The following is a 16,351-nucleotide window of genomic DNA, read 5'->3' as shown; positions in this document are numbered from 1 at the left end:
CACCACCAGCCCGCCCGCCTCTGGCCTGCATTACATCCCTGGACCCATCCGCGGACGGAATATGTAAAACCGCCGCGATCCTATCCGGGCGTGTAGCAGCCGCCACTGAATATCTGAACAGACCGGGCGCATTATCAACACGTCCGGCGGAGGTCGGCCAGCGCCAGCGCCCGGCCGCGTGTCATTAGCCGGAGCGGCTGACATATGGTGACACCTGGCGCTGTGGCGTGACGCGGCTAGAGCAGTTAGGAGCACCTGTCCGCGACTGGACGGTCTGTTCATCACGCCACGCGCCGTGCTGCGTGATGGGGATGACATGGTGTTGATATCCAAAGTTATGTAGTCGCTACATTTCGCTACACGAGTATGTGCTAACTGCCGAGTGCTAACTGCTAACTACTGGCGACTTTTATCGGCCGTTTGGTATGTTTAATGGTATTGGCGCTGGGAGCTCGCGTGTCTGTTTTGGTCGACTGTCATCGCGGTCCTCCCGTGCGGCTGCAGAGGTGGCTGGCTGTCGGCAGCCACTTGCTGTCATATTTACAGCGGCGCGATGACACACTGGATGACAGCTGTCAAAGGGGACCTACCGCCGTGACCGGTAACGTCAACACATGGCCGCAGACCTGTAATCGACACGGGCTGGGTGCTTTGAGCTGTTTGAGGCGGCTCAAACCTTTTTGTACCGCTGTGATTCAGCGTGTCGCATAGGCCACAGCGGTCACTGAAAATGTGGTAGAGGCGGGCTTTTCACATGGCCAAGGCCGAGCGGTGTGTCGCCTCCCTTCACTGTCCTATAGAGCTGACGGCAGGGGAATAGAGGCGAGCCATTCTATCGCCTTATTTGGCGAGGACTGAGGAGCTGCCGTGAACGGCACTGTTGCGGCCCACGACGTGGTCCCATCGTGTCAGCCACACGAGCCGGTGACAAAGTTACATGCTCGCAATTCGGCAGTGCTTTGATAACTGCCTGACTGCAAGCGTGACAGTGCTACAGCCGTGCAAGTGTACTTGTTCTAAAACGGCTTTAGTAGCGAAGTACGAAGGCGTGCTAAATGCTGAACGACGTCGAGCAGACGTGTTTCACTGCTGGCCATTGTAACCGCTGATCGCGTCGAGCGTGGTGATGTAGCCTTCCACTGCGTCTGAATGCAAATGTCTCGGTCGGGACTAGCGCTCGTGCGCATCTGAAGATGCTACTGTGGGAGGGCCAAATTTGGGTCGCTCTCCCTCGATTATCTCGATGCGTCACGCGTCGGGAAAATTATCCCCGTCGCGACGGGGCACTTATATCCAAGTCGCCCCCGCCCGCTGCCGCTAGCCGGATTCTAATCCAACCACAGGACGCTGTGTGTAGGCAGAATGGCGTTCCCGCGGTATAACATCGCTCCATACGCAACAAACGTTTACACCACGTCTGCTACTGTGAGTCGACGCATGATTTGGCTAGCCGAGTCGCCGGAGAGCGGTGGTACTACCCGGCAACAGAGGAGCTTGGTTTGCCACCGGCATCTGACTACCGAGAAATCAGACACCCTAAACCGGCCATCGAATTTATGGAAATCCGGCTGCAGTGAGCGCCCGCTTCAATTCATGATGCATGGCGCGGCCTGACAGGTCCACTTCAGGCCAAATCAAGTTCCCAGCCTCCTGGATCGGGCGCCGGTCATGGGCCGGGCGGCCGCGCAATTTGTCCACTCGGGTGACCTCTGATTGAAAGGTCGAATGGATCGTGTGCAGCTCTGCCGGAGCGGTTAGTTAGCGGTCAGACTGCTGCGTCACTGCACTGGGACAGAGCTGGCCGGAGCGGGGGCGGACGGAGAGCTAAGCCCCCGGTAAATCAGCGCTGATTCGGTCCGGTCACGACACTCGGCGCCCCGTCAGCTCGGCGGCTGTGTCCGTCGGCCGCAGCAGCGGCTGAGCTCCGACAGTTGTGACTGCCAGAGACAGACGCCCTCTAGAAAGGATTCACTGCTCTGCGGTGCCATTGTATTGTGTCATCAATCTAGAATCCTGCTGCTGCTGGGAACTGCGGTGAAGTGCAGTGATTATAGCGCTTCTTAGTCTGAACTGCAACTATAAATGCGCTTGTATCAGACGTTCGTGCACCTGTGGCTTTGTGCGGCCGGTGTTGATTAAGTGCACTGTGCACGGGATCGGCCTCTGTATGCACGTCGCGGCGGCCGGGAACGGCCCCAGCTGGCCGCCGGGAACGGCTCCAGCCGGCCGCGGAGGGCTGGTGCTGACAGCAGAGAACCAACACGTCGTTAGCGCGTGGCCACAGCGCATCTGTTCGGAGCTGAGCGCCGAGTGAGTGTGACGGCCGACACGGCACGGCGACAGGCTGCGCTGCAGGAGTGTTTGTTGTCTCCCCTGCCACGCCCCCTGGCGGCCCGCCCCTTCCGCTGCGCCGCGGCTCTGCGAGGTCCGCCGGTGTCGCCGGACCAGCTGTGAGCGCTGAGCCGTGCCCTGCTCAGAGTCGGCGTCCGCCGCCCGGCACTGCTCGGTGGATAAACAGTCCCCGGCAGACAGTGACCGCAGTGCGCCTGTTGCCGGGACTGGAGCGGCAGGACGGCAGGACAGCCGGTCGGCCGGCAGCCCTGCTCAAGGCTGACCGGGCCCGTGTCATAAATCAGCACGCGGGCCGTCGGCGGGGCGCGGCGACGTGCCACTATATGAGGCGGGCTCGGGCGGTGCAGAGCGCGGCACATGGGCGGCTCGGTGGGCGGCTAGTGCCGAGCGGACTGGCGGCGGCGGCGGTGGCGGTCTCGCCCGGGCGGTGGGCGGTGCGGGAGTGAGGGCGGACAGTCAGGGACGTCATAGTGAACCGGTGGAGGTCCGTGAGAACTTGGTCTCGCTTACGGCGTGCGACTCAGCGGCCATTTACACATGGGAACTGATCACAGATGTCATTGGACATGGTGACATTGAAGAAGCTGAGGTCATCGAAGTGAGCAGGACAGGATGCGAGCTCAGCCCAGCTCGACGATTGAGATTATCAGAGGACTACCAACTCGAGCAGGGATGCTCTGAAGTCCCAGGAGGTCTACGTGGGTCGGCGAAGGTCGGTGAAAATCAACAAGGTCTTCAGAGGCCAGCTCGGGTCACCTTAGGTCGGAGCCGACCAGACCATGCGGGAGAGGCGGCGGACCGGGGCCTCCTCGGCCAGCTACACGGGCTTCAAGGCCGTGGAGGGCTTCCAGTACCCCAGCATCTGGAAAAAGGCCGCCCAAAGCGTCACCACTCTGATCCTGGTGAGTATGCTCTGCGGGGAAATAAGTTTCCAGTGAACGGTTTGAACTAGCCGGACCAATCGATTTATCGTCGTATACTTTCGTACATATGAACATGAGGCAGAAGGGGGGACTCGCCTTAGAATTTCTCCCCCCCCCCCCCCAATTTAGTTAGCGCTTCGCAGGAAAAACGAGCGAATGCGCGATTTCCAGATGCAGTGATTGGCGCAATGGCCTCAACTGGTTGAGGTCAAGTCAAATGTTCTTAGGTCCGGTCAGGTCAATAACTTTACCCAAACGGTCGCAGAGTCGCGATTTTGACTATCGTGCTGGTCATGCGCAGGCGCGTCGTGGTGCCTGTGGGTACGTAATTTATGTTTGGGAAAGGTCAACTTAAAGCTCTGACCTCAGGTCAAGGGCAGGTCAAAGGTATTTTACGTGCCATTCGATTCGGGGATAAATGAAATCGTTCTATAGAGTTTAACTATAGGCCACGCCCACATGCACCAATGTGGTGGTATTTAATCCAAAAGTCATACTAGATTGGCACGTGAAATTAAACATCCCCTGCAGAGAACGGCTGGTTCCAGTCAATCTAAGTAATTTATCAAACGGTTATGAGACACCAGACATTGACCTTGCTCTTAAACCGTTCCATTCCCAACTCCCAAGCGGATGATGTCGTAATGTCTTGCGTACTTACTCTCAGGGCTGTTTATTATTCTCTATACCTACTTGTACTCATCGGGCGTTTCGGCCTCGACCGTTTACATGGCCACATTACTAGCAACAGTGATATTGATGGCAGTAAGTCATCCAGCTGAACCCAGCCACAAGTGAGACACTACCATTGACGGCGGGTCTCTACAGCACATACACTATCACACACCCGAACCGGCACGCTGAGCCACTCTCGGTTCTTTATTTCCCCGCTCAGAGCAGACCTGTCACTTCTATCACCCGGTGAGACAGGCCCATTCCGTCGGCTGAATCCCCGGAATCCCTGCAATAACCCACCCCGCGCAGTGAGTCCCCGATGGGAAGGGCGCGATCTGACCGGTCAGCGGCGATGGGGCAGTGCTCTCCGGCCGGTGGCAGCGCGCCAGCTCCGCCGGAACAGGTGACCGGTCTGCTGCTGTTTGGGTTTTGTTGGAAGTGCCCGGGGGAGGTGGTAACGCTGAATCAGTGTCGCTGGGAGGTGATTCAGAACGCCGTCGGTTTGGTGCATGTTTCGTCAGGGGTGCTGGTCGGGCATTGTTGAACCGATGTCAGCTGTTCATGTTTGAGCCTCGCTGTTGTTCGCTGGCATAAGTGACCATCTTTTGCCATAAGTGGTCTTTCAGTGTCAGAAAATGGGCGACATGTCGGATGACGCCAGTCGACATATTGTCACAGAAAACTTGGATCTATTCACAGATGTCCCTGCAACAGATAGCCGTGCGTAAAATATGGCATCATTTTCGGCAGAACAGACGTCCTTTGCTAGCTATGACGCTCAGGGATAACTCACCCCGAAGTGAAGCGTCGCGGCCTGAGGACGCATCATTATTAATTCCGACAGACTTTGGAGGCCGACTATATCCGACACGTCAGTCGTTTTGCAGCCGGCTGCTGCAGCTGCTGCTGGGATGAGGCGGCGGCGGCGGCCTTGGCTGTTTGATGGCAGCCCTAATTACCTACCTCCCCGTTTGTCCGCCACCATCGCTCCGCCTGTGTGGATGATGGCAACATGGAGAGACCGAGAGGGGAAATACCGCCCGGTGTTGTTTTTAGTACCTACGGTTAAAATTATGCACTCCGTCACCGTCTAAACGTAAACGCTCACATTCGCTCAACGCTATGACTCTAGCAATTGGCTACACATAGATCTTATTAACACCTTGCCCCCGTATTGTTGGGCTCGATAGGTTAGTACGTACAGTCCACAGCAAAAGTAATGTGGGGTTTCAGTCATGGGTATGTTCTGCTTCTGAAGCTTAGGAACGATTAGCCAGACTACAATGAAAGTTTGAATGTAGCTTATATGTATCGTCACCCTTGCAGCTGCAACTTAAGCTATTGACATCTTCTTTTCGATCACTCCGCATTAAACAATCGCCAGTCAAAGCCAACCGTTGAGATTGGTAAAACCCTACATTACTTTAGCGGTGGGCTGTACCTATAAGAGTGGATGCGCCTCTCCCAGCACCGTGAGTCGAGCTCTGCCAGGACGAATTGCCGTGACTCAGGCGCCGCAGCTGGTCACTGTCGGGGTGCGCCGGTGAAGGGTACACCGCCTATGTCATCGATGCCGTCACGCCAGGACTTGTGACCAAGAACGGAGAATCACCCTACCCGTGTGCGGGCTATGTTTATCGCAAGTGCTATGAGCTTTACTTTTCTGCGGCATAAATAGGGAAGTGATTATTCGATAGACGATTCATCGGATAAACGGAGAGGATGCGTTAGTCATGACTGCAGTGCATATACGAGCTTATATAAGCTTGGTCAATCTTCGACGGTTCTCTGAGATGGTCCAGGTCTTTATAAGTCAGATTATTAGATACGCATAGTTTTTTACCACATTTGATTCGGAAATCGGCTTGCTTCCATGCATTTATTTGACTCAGTCGAAAAGTTTCCTGCGTGCGTGCCGCGTGGATTTGTTTTGGCGGGACTTGGGTCGGCCTGTCGGCGGAAGCGGTCCACATCAAACGACTATGAGGCCGCCGCTGCCCACACGGTCGCCCACCGAGCAGAGAAGTGATGGATCGAACTGTCATGACGGGCTGTCGATGAAAAATGCGAGTGTCGACATCGACACCTCGATCAAATGTCCCGGCTCTCCCCCACATCAAACATCAAACATGTTCAAACTGCGGCACTTTTCCAACTTCCAAGGTCCTTGCTGAAATGTGCTACAGCCTACATAAAAACACTGACATACATTTGATGTTGGTGGGTGGATATGTAGGATACTGGAGGATACTGGATATTTCTAAAATGATAAAAACAACGCTGCCCCTTAGGTAGGTATGTCATAATTTTCAGCGCTGATCTCTTGGTCTATCGTTATTCGTTATAGGTGACTGCATTGCTCAATACTCATCCTGTTGATTTCAGCATAAATGGGCTATTGGCTAACGCTTCGGTCACCACACAAAAAGATGAAGCGTGACTAGCTATCTTAAATTACAGAGCCCGGTCCGATCAGTTTTACGCACGAGTGAGCTCCCAATGCGAGCGTGGGTCTGCAATGGACTGATATCTTCTCCTCTCCTCTCGACAGATTCTGGCCGTGGCCGTGGTCACCTGCGGTGCTCAGCGACTGTGGCGCCACGGCGCGGACTGCAGTGAAACCTGCTCCGAGCAAACCATTGTAGATATCGCCACCACCTGCGCCGGAGGAGTCGACTTGCTGCTGCACCTGCTGCTGCTGCTGAGTCTCCAGAACGGGTGGCCGGCCGGCAGCATCACCGTGGTCGTCTGGGATGCGTTCAAGGGCGCTGCAGCGGTGTACCTGCTGGTCAGCACCACCTACCGGCTGCACACGGAAGCTGAGAGTGTGCTGTTTGAACACTACGTCGGTATCGTGGCGCTAGTGTTGGCCCAGGGAGTGGTGCTCTACACACTGGCTTCGGCAGCGCACGAGCAGAGGTCGTCCAACAGAATAGAGGGAGACTAACTGCAGCGATTGCGATGCTGGTTCCACGATGAATGTGTGAACCTTCATTCATCTATTACTGAGTTATTTGATCGCTTACCAAAATAATCTGTCAGTCGTCAGCTTTCGTTTTTTTCTTTTGATAAATATTTTCGGTGCCTGACTCGGACTTTGGTCGTTATTAGCACACACTCATATTGGGTTAGTATACTATGTAACGATATACACGGCAGAGGTACGAAGCACTATCGGCACCCGTCAGGCGGAACAGATTTGACACTTGACAGCTCGCTTTCTTTAATAGCTAATGAGTTTATAATGTAGGTATATGTTGCATATTGTTATGCTGATTCGAAGGATGTGCCAACTGCCATATAGCCGTGTTTATGCAAGGCTTGCACGGTTCGATAAATGTGTGATATGTGATGAAGTGGATAAATAGATGTGAGCCTCCTGCCAATGTTGGCAAGTGCACTGTCTCTTCCATGGTCGTCAACAGGAATTTATTATAAGCTCAAATCACCGAGGATAGTAATCAATTCATACATGTTAGACAACCACTATCACTTTCATTATCTATCGACGGTAACTGTACGGTCACCAGCTCTATAGAATTCAACTCTATCAACCTAACCGTTCTTGAGATATATTCGGTTTAACACGTGCGTACCTAGGTGTAAAATGAGACAACAACTGACTTATTCAGGTCACCCAGGTAGCCGGTACCAGCTTTGAGCGCAATCGGCCTTGTTGTTCTCAAGATACACAAGCGGGTCCTGCACGTGCGCACGTGCAATAGCACCCCAACCACGACACACGGAAATGCTGTGGCCGTCGGGACCTAAAGACAAGCCATGAGTTGCAGAGCCATCAGCCAACGTCCCAGTCAGTGCGGGGTTTTGTGAGCGCAGCCATTTAGGCGCCCCTGATTGGGCATTTAGCTCGCGCCGGGACGCTTACCCGGATATAAAAGTCACGTTAATTTTTAAAATGATGGGGTTATCTGATGCTGCAGACCGCTTGTAGATCGGTCCAATGGTTGTCAAGATATAAGGCTGGAAAAGGTTTCACGGGACCAACAGTGTACTGAATTTGAACGTGGCCTTTTTAAATTTGAAAGTTAGTTTTATTTGAATGCGATTTTTTAATTTGATCGTAAGTTGTTCATTTAAATGCGACCTTTTAAATCTAAATGTATTTTAATTTGATTTGAATGTGAGCTTTTTTATTGTGAAGGTGACGTTTTTATTTGATTGTGACGTTTTTTAATTTGAGAAATAACCAACCAACAACAACAACAGGGAATCATGATAGATTCTAACAGAGGGTTTACATAGCCTTGTAACAGAGGCACCTGTACCAAATATGTCATCTATAGAACGATAATAAAAGTCAACGTACATCAGTAAAAAAAAAAAACGGACAAGCTCAGTGTCCGTATCCCGGTCGGCACATAAAGCCAGCGCGGCCGGAACGGATTGCCCCGAGCTAGGCAGAGTTCCCACCATAGACCCGCCCAGTAAACCGCGCCGTCAACCCAGCAGTGAGATCACAGCGTGCATCGGGAGATGGATTAGAGCGTTAGTCACGCCGTGCCGTGGTGAAGTAAGCGGTATATTGTACGACGGTCCGTTATCATCATCGTCTAACAATTATATCGGCGCCGTGGCTGACAAACATACGCCAAAATGCGATATAATCGTACCTTCTATAGTGCGATAAATGACGAGCACAAACCAATATGCTACCAAAATGTGAAAACAATCAATAGGTACAGTCTGGTATGAAGCACGAATGATGTAACACTTATGAACAATTGTTACGGAGCGAGCGAAGCGAGCGGAGTCTTTCCTTAGATTAACGGAAATTTCTGAGTATGAGCGGCCGGCCGGCCGGCCGGCCGGCCGTGCGGACGCTTTTGCGAGGCTTATATCTCAGCAACCACTTGACCGATTTACACGCGGTAATTTTTGTAGGGTAGCTTCATTCCTTCTACCAAGTATTGGACTATTCCCGATGCATGTGGGTGACCCCTTATGCACGTGCCACGTGCAAAACGAAGAGGTGTCACTTTTGTAATTGTTGCAATATCTCGGTAACTACTTGGCCGATTGCGCTGAAAGTTGGCATGTAGGTAGGCACCCACTAGGCACTGCATATCCATGTGCCAGAGTTGGGGTGCTGCTGCACGTGCGCACGTGCAGGGGTCGTTTCCAGATCTCGAGAACGGCTGGACCGATGGCGCTCAAATTTGGTACACGGTTAGGGACCAGTTAGTAGGGTGCCGTGCACAAGTCAGTTGGGACCCATTTTGCACGTGCGCACGTGCAGGGTGCCGCTCCCAGATCTCGAGAACGGCTGGGCCGATTGTGCTCAAATTTGGCACATCGCTAGAAACCGGTCAGTAGGGTGCCGTGCACAAGTCAGTTGGAGGTACCCCCTCGAAATTTAGCACGTGCAAGATTCACCCCCTCGCTCGCTCCGTTAGTCGCCCCAAAAGGCGCTATACTGGTTCTTTACTGTCCATTGTTTCCTGATTCGAACTTCCTGAATTTCAGTCATCATGTTTATGAACCTTAACCTGTCAATTAGTGCATTTCGATACAGATCAACGGCCACACGTCTTATTCGACACTCATTCTACAATAACCAACAAACGGCATCACTCGTCCACTGAAGCATCATTAACCGTGCGGACGAATGTTTCCTGGTTTAGCGGTGCGTTACCGACCGCCATGAGCCGGTGCTTTATAAGTCACGGCTCGGAACAGCCGCCTCTGTCAACACTGAGGCACATCTGTCACTCGTAGAGGGACCATCAGTCACACCTCAACCGTACCATCAGTCACACTACCACCCAGCCGGTTCGCCTCACGACATGAAGCCGGTTGTAGGTGCGTCCGGCGCGACACGTATAAACCAATAGAGAGAGCTGTGTGTACATATGTAGTCGCAGCACAGGTATGGTCCCTGTGGTTAATCCCTGCACTCTGCAGATATGGGCGCCACATGCAGCAGCACCGTGCGTTTATGTATCGTCTGACACCCACTGAGAGCAAAACGGAGCTGGTATTAGACTAGCCATTTAATCGTCAGTCGACAGTTGTGGAGGACAGCACCCCCACGCAGCTATACGGTGCCCGTTTGTCCTGAGTGGCGGGCGTTAAATGACCCTCCGACGGCACTGGCGCACTGTACTGAAATCCCTGATAACACTCATGCAGCCCTCCCTGATGACGCCCCTGGTGACGTCACTGATGACGTCTCTGATGACGTCCGATGCCGCCCGATGACGCCGCTGATGGCGTGGATGACGCCGTTCTCGGTGGAGATGTCCGGCAGCAGGACGCTGATGCCGTCCACCGTCAGATGCTCTAAGGGACCACACACAGACGGCTCAGGCAGTGTCAAGGGTCAAGGGTGTTCCTATCGTGGTCGCCGGTCGGTCATTTCCAGCACGTGACTGAAAAAGTCATTGTACCTACGACTAATTTATCAAAAGTTAAGTCCAACAAGTTTCTATGAAGTTATAGGTATCGGATTTGGCGCCTCGGCCGACTGACCTGGGCTGCCGGTGACGGTGACCTGTGAGCCGGCCAGGGTGGTGACCGTCCCGGAGTCGGTCAGCCGGGCCGAGTACAGGCAGCCGGTGGCCAGGTGGCCGAGCAGGAGGCGCCGCAGCCGCCGCCGGTCGCCGAGCAGCCGCCGCAGCTGCCGCTCCGGGACGGTCGCGAACGCGGCGTTTGTCGGGGCAAACAGGGTCACCGGGCCCGCTGCCGGGCACATTGGGCGAGAGGGTTATTCTGTGAGACATATTATATTGGTAAATAAAAAAATATGATTGCTCTAAGAATATTTTAAATCATGGAACTAGCAAACCTAAAATATTAGACCGTGCCGTAACATAGATATAGCGCTCAATTATATTGCTTAAATTAGCTAACTTTTCTAAAGGGACCGCTCCTGCCATGGACCTGTACCTTCGTCGTGCTGGAGCTGGTCGTGCAGTCCGGCCAGTCGCAGCGTCTGCAGCAGCACGGTGAACCTGCCGAGCGGGTCGGCGTTGAGCGCGGCCAGCACGCCCGGCTGCGGCGGCGCCAGCACGGCCGACACCGAGAACAGGGCGCCGTTCTCTGCCAGCCGCGGCCCGGACACCAGGCGCGCCCCGTCCACAGTGGTGACGAGGCGCCGCCGGCCGCTGCTGGAGCTGGTGCTGGTGCTGGCCACGCGGTGCTGATTGATCCTCAGCCGTCCGCCGGCCAGTGTCCGACCCAGCACGTCATCCCTGAGGTCCTCCTCCAGGGTGAACCCACGCATCACGTGGTACAGCAGCAGCTGATTGGATAACAGGGACAAAACAAGAGCCGATAGTTGCACTGTACCGCAATAGGTGCAGGTGTTCACACATCGCGTAAATTATAGGTATGAAGGTGAATTCGATTGAAAAGTTATGGATTGTGTATAATAGAAAGTAATAAGTTAGATATGCGGGCATACAGAGTACGCATAGTATATCCAACCAGTTGGCACTTGTACGGGTATAATGTACATTTAAGCTGAAGCAAAGTCATGCGAGACGTTACCTTGACAAGATTGGGTTTGCCCATTTTCTCCAACATCTGCCGTGGTCCTCCCAGTCGCTTCACCAGCTCATCCACAGCCTCGTTGGTGGGAGCAAATAATGTGTACGGCCCTGCGAACGTCACATAGTGAGCATATATTAGCCAGGATCTGTTGCAGACTAATAATTTCCTAGAAAGCGCAGTTATTTAGACACCGTTTAATATTTACTCTAAGTTAGGAGCACCAGTTCGTCTCACCAGTTCAGGTTATTTGGTTTCAACTAGTTGCAGATAATTTGGCATCACCTGCCGACTCGACTAATGTTCGCTGCGAACCAAAATAATATACATTCATTGAGAATCGCATGGTTTCCCATACTCGCAGACTCGAGTCGTCTGATGTGTGACTCGACGCGCGATAATCGCCACCTTTTCACGGCATGGGAATCCAACCCCTGACCCCAATATCCCACACGATTCGCACCGTTTGTCGTATATAGTATACAGCCCGGATGCCTCCCCACACTCCAGGCGCAGCGGCCGTGACCGCGGCCGTGTCGGCCGGCTGACACCATGTGTGACCGCCCGTCCACCGACACGCCATGACGGGCCGTCAACACAGCGGTGACAGTTAGTATACGGGAGGTCACTGGAGACGGGCTCGCCAGAATGACACGACCGGTCAGGGGTGAAATTAGTTAAACGGTCACTCAGTGAACGCCTCTGGATTTGGTGATGCGATTGGTGGGACAAAAGTCGCTCCAAGCAAATGATCAGCGTGTGGCCGTGTCGCCACCTACCTGTGTCAGCCAGCAGGGTGTCCAGCTCCGCCAGCCGCAGCAGCTGGATCAGGGTGGAGGCGTTGGAGCTCTGCAGCAACTCCATGATGCTGCTGGCCGTCCGGTTGGCGCCAGGAGAGGTGAGGAGCTCTGTGGGAGGCGGTGAGGTGGTCGAAGGATGCCTGGCGGCGGAGAAGGGAAGCACGGAGCTAGACTCAGGGAGAGGAAATCTCTTATGCTTTTGGTGAATGGCTTGGGCTGCTTCATCCCCAGTCAGTGACCTTCTTTGAAGGTTGGTCACGGGCGGTGCAATGTAGTTCCTTACAGGCGTGATTCTTACAGGTTTGCCGTTGTTGATCCTGAGAGGGCCGTGCCTATTCGTTGGCACAGAACCAGCTGCACCGTCTTGACCGTCTGTAGCCAAGTATGAATGAGGCGGTGCTATATTATTTAGCACACCTTTATTGGACGCGATCGACGCCTGTTTGAAAAGGTGTGGTAGTCGTGAAGCATACTCAGGTTTAGTCGTAATTAGTGGCTCTTTTCCACGCTCCGTGCTGGCCGGATAAGATCCATATCCCGGTGAAACGAGATAATGGTTGAAATTCACATATACAGGCTTGTAATCGCCATAGAGTGAGAGGTTCGGATGTGCTTTTGACTTGGTCTCTGCATCGTCCTTAACTTTGAGAGGTGCGTCGTGGAGATGAACTGGTGGTCTGTAGAACAAAGTATGTCGGTTTCCTGGTCCATAAACGTTTATCGGCACCGTCGAAGGAGCCTGATCAGGCTCCTTCGCCCAATTCGAAGACTCCCGTCCCTGGCCGTACGAGCTGTAAGACTCTTCTATCAGGTCGTTGTCTGTCTGTGTGGCTTCTGAAGCCACTGACGGTCTTTCAGAGTCCGGCTGCGGAGTACTCCGTGTTACCAGATGCAGCACCTTGCCACTAGACCCCTCTTCTCGTCGGTCTTCTTTATCCAGCTCGTGGATTTCCTCGTCATGAGGGCGAAACTTTGATATTGCCGGCCTGTGAATGGGTCTGATCAGTGGGTAAACGCTATCACTGTGGGAACCAGTGTGAGAATGAACGAAAGTGCTGATGCGAGGACCTTGGGGCCTGGCATGAGGATTAGCCTGAGGATTAGTGTGAAAAGCAGCATAAGAATTGGTGTGATAACCAATGTGATAGCTGGCCTGAGGACTACTGTAAGGTTTCGTGTGAGGGCTGCGATGAGCGCTGCCGTGCAGAGAGCTGACGTGATAGTGGCGGTAGTCGCCCCTCGGAGGGCTCCTGTGCCGGTGGCCTCGGTCCGGTACCGGTGGACGGTACCGGTGCCGGGGCTCGCCGTGTACCCGGGACCGCAGCACCGTCAGCGGGGTGCCGTACCGGTCCGGCAGCGGCTCGGAGGAGATGGCCACTCGCGGAGGCCCGTACCGGTACCGGTCCACGGGGTGCACCTCCAGGCCTCCTAACGAGGGTGGGCGGCCGTCTGGTGAGGGCAGCTGGCTGCTCCCCGAGGACGGCTGGTCGTCTCCCGAGGACGGCTGGCTGCTCCCCAAGGACGGCTGGTCGTCTCCCGAGGACGGCTGGTCGTCTCCCGAGGACGGCTGGTCGTCTCCCGGGGACGGCCGGTCGTTTCCCGAGGACGGGTGGTCGTCATTTGATAACGGTCGGTTGTTTCTTGAATGTAGCTGCTCCTCCGAGAGCGACCAAGCTTCCACAAAATCGTCACTTTCGGGGACGGTGACATGAGATCTATGGTCTTCATCGAGATATTTTGCAGGCGTTGTCGGCTTAGGTGTTTTTACGTCCTTATCATATTGTATCGTCTCTAACGTTTTATCTGTCGAAAGAATCTGCTTCAGGGATAGGGGCGTAGTGGTCGTCATAAATGAGGATGAATCCTTGCCTGACAACGGCAGAGGAGTTTCTTGAGGCTCTGTGCTAGTTTCGTTAGCCCAAGACCATGCTAATGTAGTGGCAAGTTTACCATGCTCCTCTTCGGGCCACTTTTCTTGTGCTTGAGTCGCCGCATTCACTTGAGAAGTATCTTCCCCTGTTGTCAATTCGGTTATATTCAGATCATGGTGTGGACCATCGTGACTGTGAGACACATTTAGATTCGTTATCTCCCCCACGTAATCGGATAACGCATTGCCATCAGTCTCGTTTTCGGTGACAATACCTAAAGAGTCGTCGGTAGCCTCTGCTTTTGAACACAAGGTAGTCGTATCAACAGCCGCGGCGACAGCTGGACCAGCAAGCGCACGTGCTGCGGTCATCTTGTCTAAAGAAATATCGGCGACTGTGGTCACCTTCTCCAAAAAACTACCAGCGGCAGTGGTCGTGGCGGCGACTGTGGTTGGCAGGTTCGTTTGCGGCCGCACACCGTCGAGCTCGTGGTGCGTCTGTGCCCCAGCTGGACGTCTCTGCGCTGGGCCGGGGATTCGCCCGGTGCTGGCCTCACGCAGCTGGTCCGCGGTCTCGGCGACGGCTGCATTCTCACGACTGTCGGGGTTGCGGCTCGTCGGGCTGTTCGGAACATGGCTTCCGGGTGTGAAGGGAGTATCGACCGGGTAATACACTTCCCTCTTGGCGGCGCCTACAGTGTGTGGATCATCTGGGAACGTAACTGTTGACTCCTTGCTGTGCGTCTGGTTTGCAGTGTCCTCTGTCTTGGGCAGCTCGGCAAAATCAATCGACCCTTGCTGTGCGTGGCCCGGCACTGTGTCTGACCTAAGCCTGTCGGCCTGAATACGATCCGCGATCTGGTCTGAGACTGGGTTTGCGGAGTCGGTGTTTCCCAGCTGCTCTGAGACTCCACTCTGGACGCTGCCTCCCTGAGAGCGGACCGGCCTTCCGACACGCTCGAGAGGGGGGCCAGCCGGTGGGAGCACGTCGTTCACAGAGTCGGTCAGGCCGCCCGTGAGACAGGGCTGCTCTTCGCTGGCATGAGAAGCGTCATCACTGGTCGGCGGACCACTCACGGCCTCGGAGCTGGTGAGAGATGAGCCGCGCCTGACATCATTCGCGGCCTCGCGGTCGATCGAGTGTGCCGGCAGTCGCACGCGGCCCCATGGAGCGTGGCTGCGCACATGGGCGTCCACCGTGCCGGCAGAACTGTGAACTGGGCCAGGGGCCGCCGGAGACCCCGTTCTGGCCGCCGCCGCGCCGGTAACTGGGCGTGTAATATCTGTGTCGGCTCGTAGCCCACTTATCGAGTTAGCGGCAGGTTTCCGCACGCTAATCATCTCGTGCTTGGGATGATTGGAAGATTCCTCGGTGCCGTTCAGTACAGAAGAGAACGTTAGATGGTGGCTGCTTAGCCGCGTGTCGCTGGAGAGGCGAACGGAGACTAGTGTATCGGTTTTCTGACGAGGTGACCCTCCGCTGATTGGGATTAACGTTTGACGAAGATCTTTTCCGATTTGAGGTAGGACACCAGCTATATTGACTGCTTCTGGAATATCGATTTCAAGTAAGCTATGCTCCGTACTTATCAAAATTGGGACGTTGTGCTGAGGGTTAGATTCGAAAACCATTTGCTCATGTACCGCTCCATTGGTAGCGTCTTGAAGCGAATTGATCGCACCCCGATCTAAGAAAACAGAATTCGATAGAATTTCTTCCTTGTCCTTCTGTGAACTATCCTCTTCGCCTTCGTCGGGGTTACGCTCCCGTTTCAAGACCATCTCACTCCCTTGTTTACCCATTCTGTCACTTACATGTTCCTCCAACAGTGGGTTTAATTTAGGACCGTAACCGCCACCGGTCTCGCCTCCGCGGTCGGCCGCTCCATTTCCTACTCTGCTCGAACCAATGACACCATCCGTCCTGACTGGCTGACCGCCGGTGTCACCGATCGGAACTGTCGGTGACGGCCCACCTGGCCTGTCACCGGTGGGGCGCGCGGTGACCGGCCGGCCGCGCGCATCCCGCTGCCGGCCGTGATCGGTTTCCCTTTCGACGGAGCTGAGCGTGTCGGCGGCGACGGGACGCTCGGGGCCGGGTGGGTCGGTGACGGGTGGGTCAGTGACGGGTGGGTGGGCGACGGGACGGTACTCGGTGACGGGTGGGTGGAGAGAGGGATCAGTTTCAGAGGTTGTGGGTAGGGGACTCACGGCAGGGCTCA

At 54.5% G+C, this 16,351-nt stretch overlaps 2 protein-coding genes across 2 annotated transcripts; one reads left to right on the top strand and one right to left on the bottom strand.

Moving 5' to 3' along the window:
- The first annotated feature begins 1,849 nt into the window (after positions 1–1,849).
- Positions 1,850–7,345, top strand: LOC122372002. Its single transcript, XM_043348840.1, has 2 exons — positions 1,850–3,254; positions 6,502–7,345. Exons 1-2 carry the CDS (start codon positions 3,132–3,134, stop codon positions 6,895–6,897), a joined length of 519 nt encoding a protein of 172 aa, XP_043204775.1. The 5' UTR covers positions 1,850–3,131; the 3' UTR covers positions 6,898–7,345.
- Positions 7,346–8,472: 1,127 nt separating this feature from the next.
- On the bottom strand, positions 8,473–16,123 carry LOC122371998. The gene is made up of 5 exons (XM_043348821.1): positions 12,239–16,123; positions 11,460–11,569; positions 10,857–11,211; positions 10,440–10,649; positions 8,473–10,250 (listed from the first exon to the last, which is right to left on the bottom strand). Exons 1-5 carry the CDS (start codon positions 15,930–15,932, stop codon positions 10,093–10,095), a joined length of 4,527 nt encoding a protein of 1,508 aa, XP_043204756.1. The 5' UTR covers positions 15,933–16,123; the 3' UTR covers positions 8,473–10,092.
- Positions 16,124–16,351: the final 228 nt, after the last annotated feature.

Source organism: Amphibalanus amphitrite, unplaced genomic scaffold (genome assembly GCF_019059575.1).
Source record: "Amphibalanus amphitrite isolate SeventyFive unplaced genomic scaffold, NRLGWU_Aamphi_draft 001305F_arrow, whole genome shotgun sequence".
Classification (NCBI taxonomy): Eukaryota; Metazoa; Arthropoda; class Thecostraca; order Balanomorpha; family Balanidae; genus Amphibalanus; species Amphibalanus amphitrite.
This window is presented reverse-complemented; position numbering and strand designations above follow the sequence as displayed.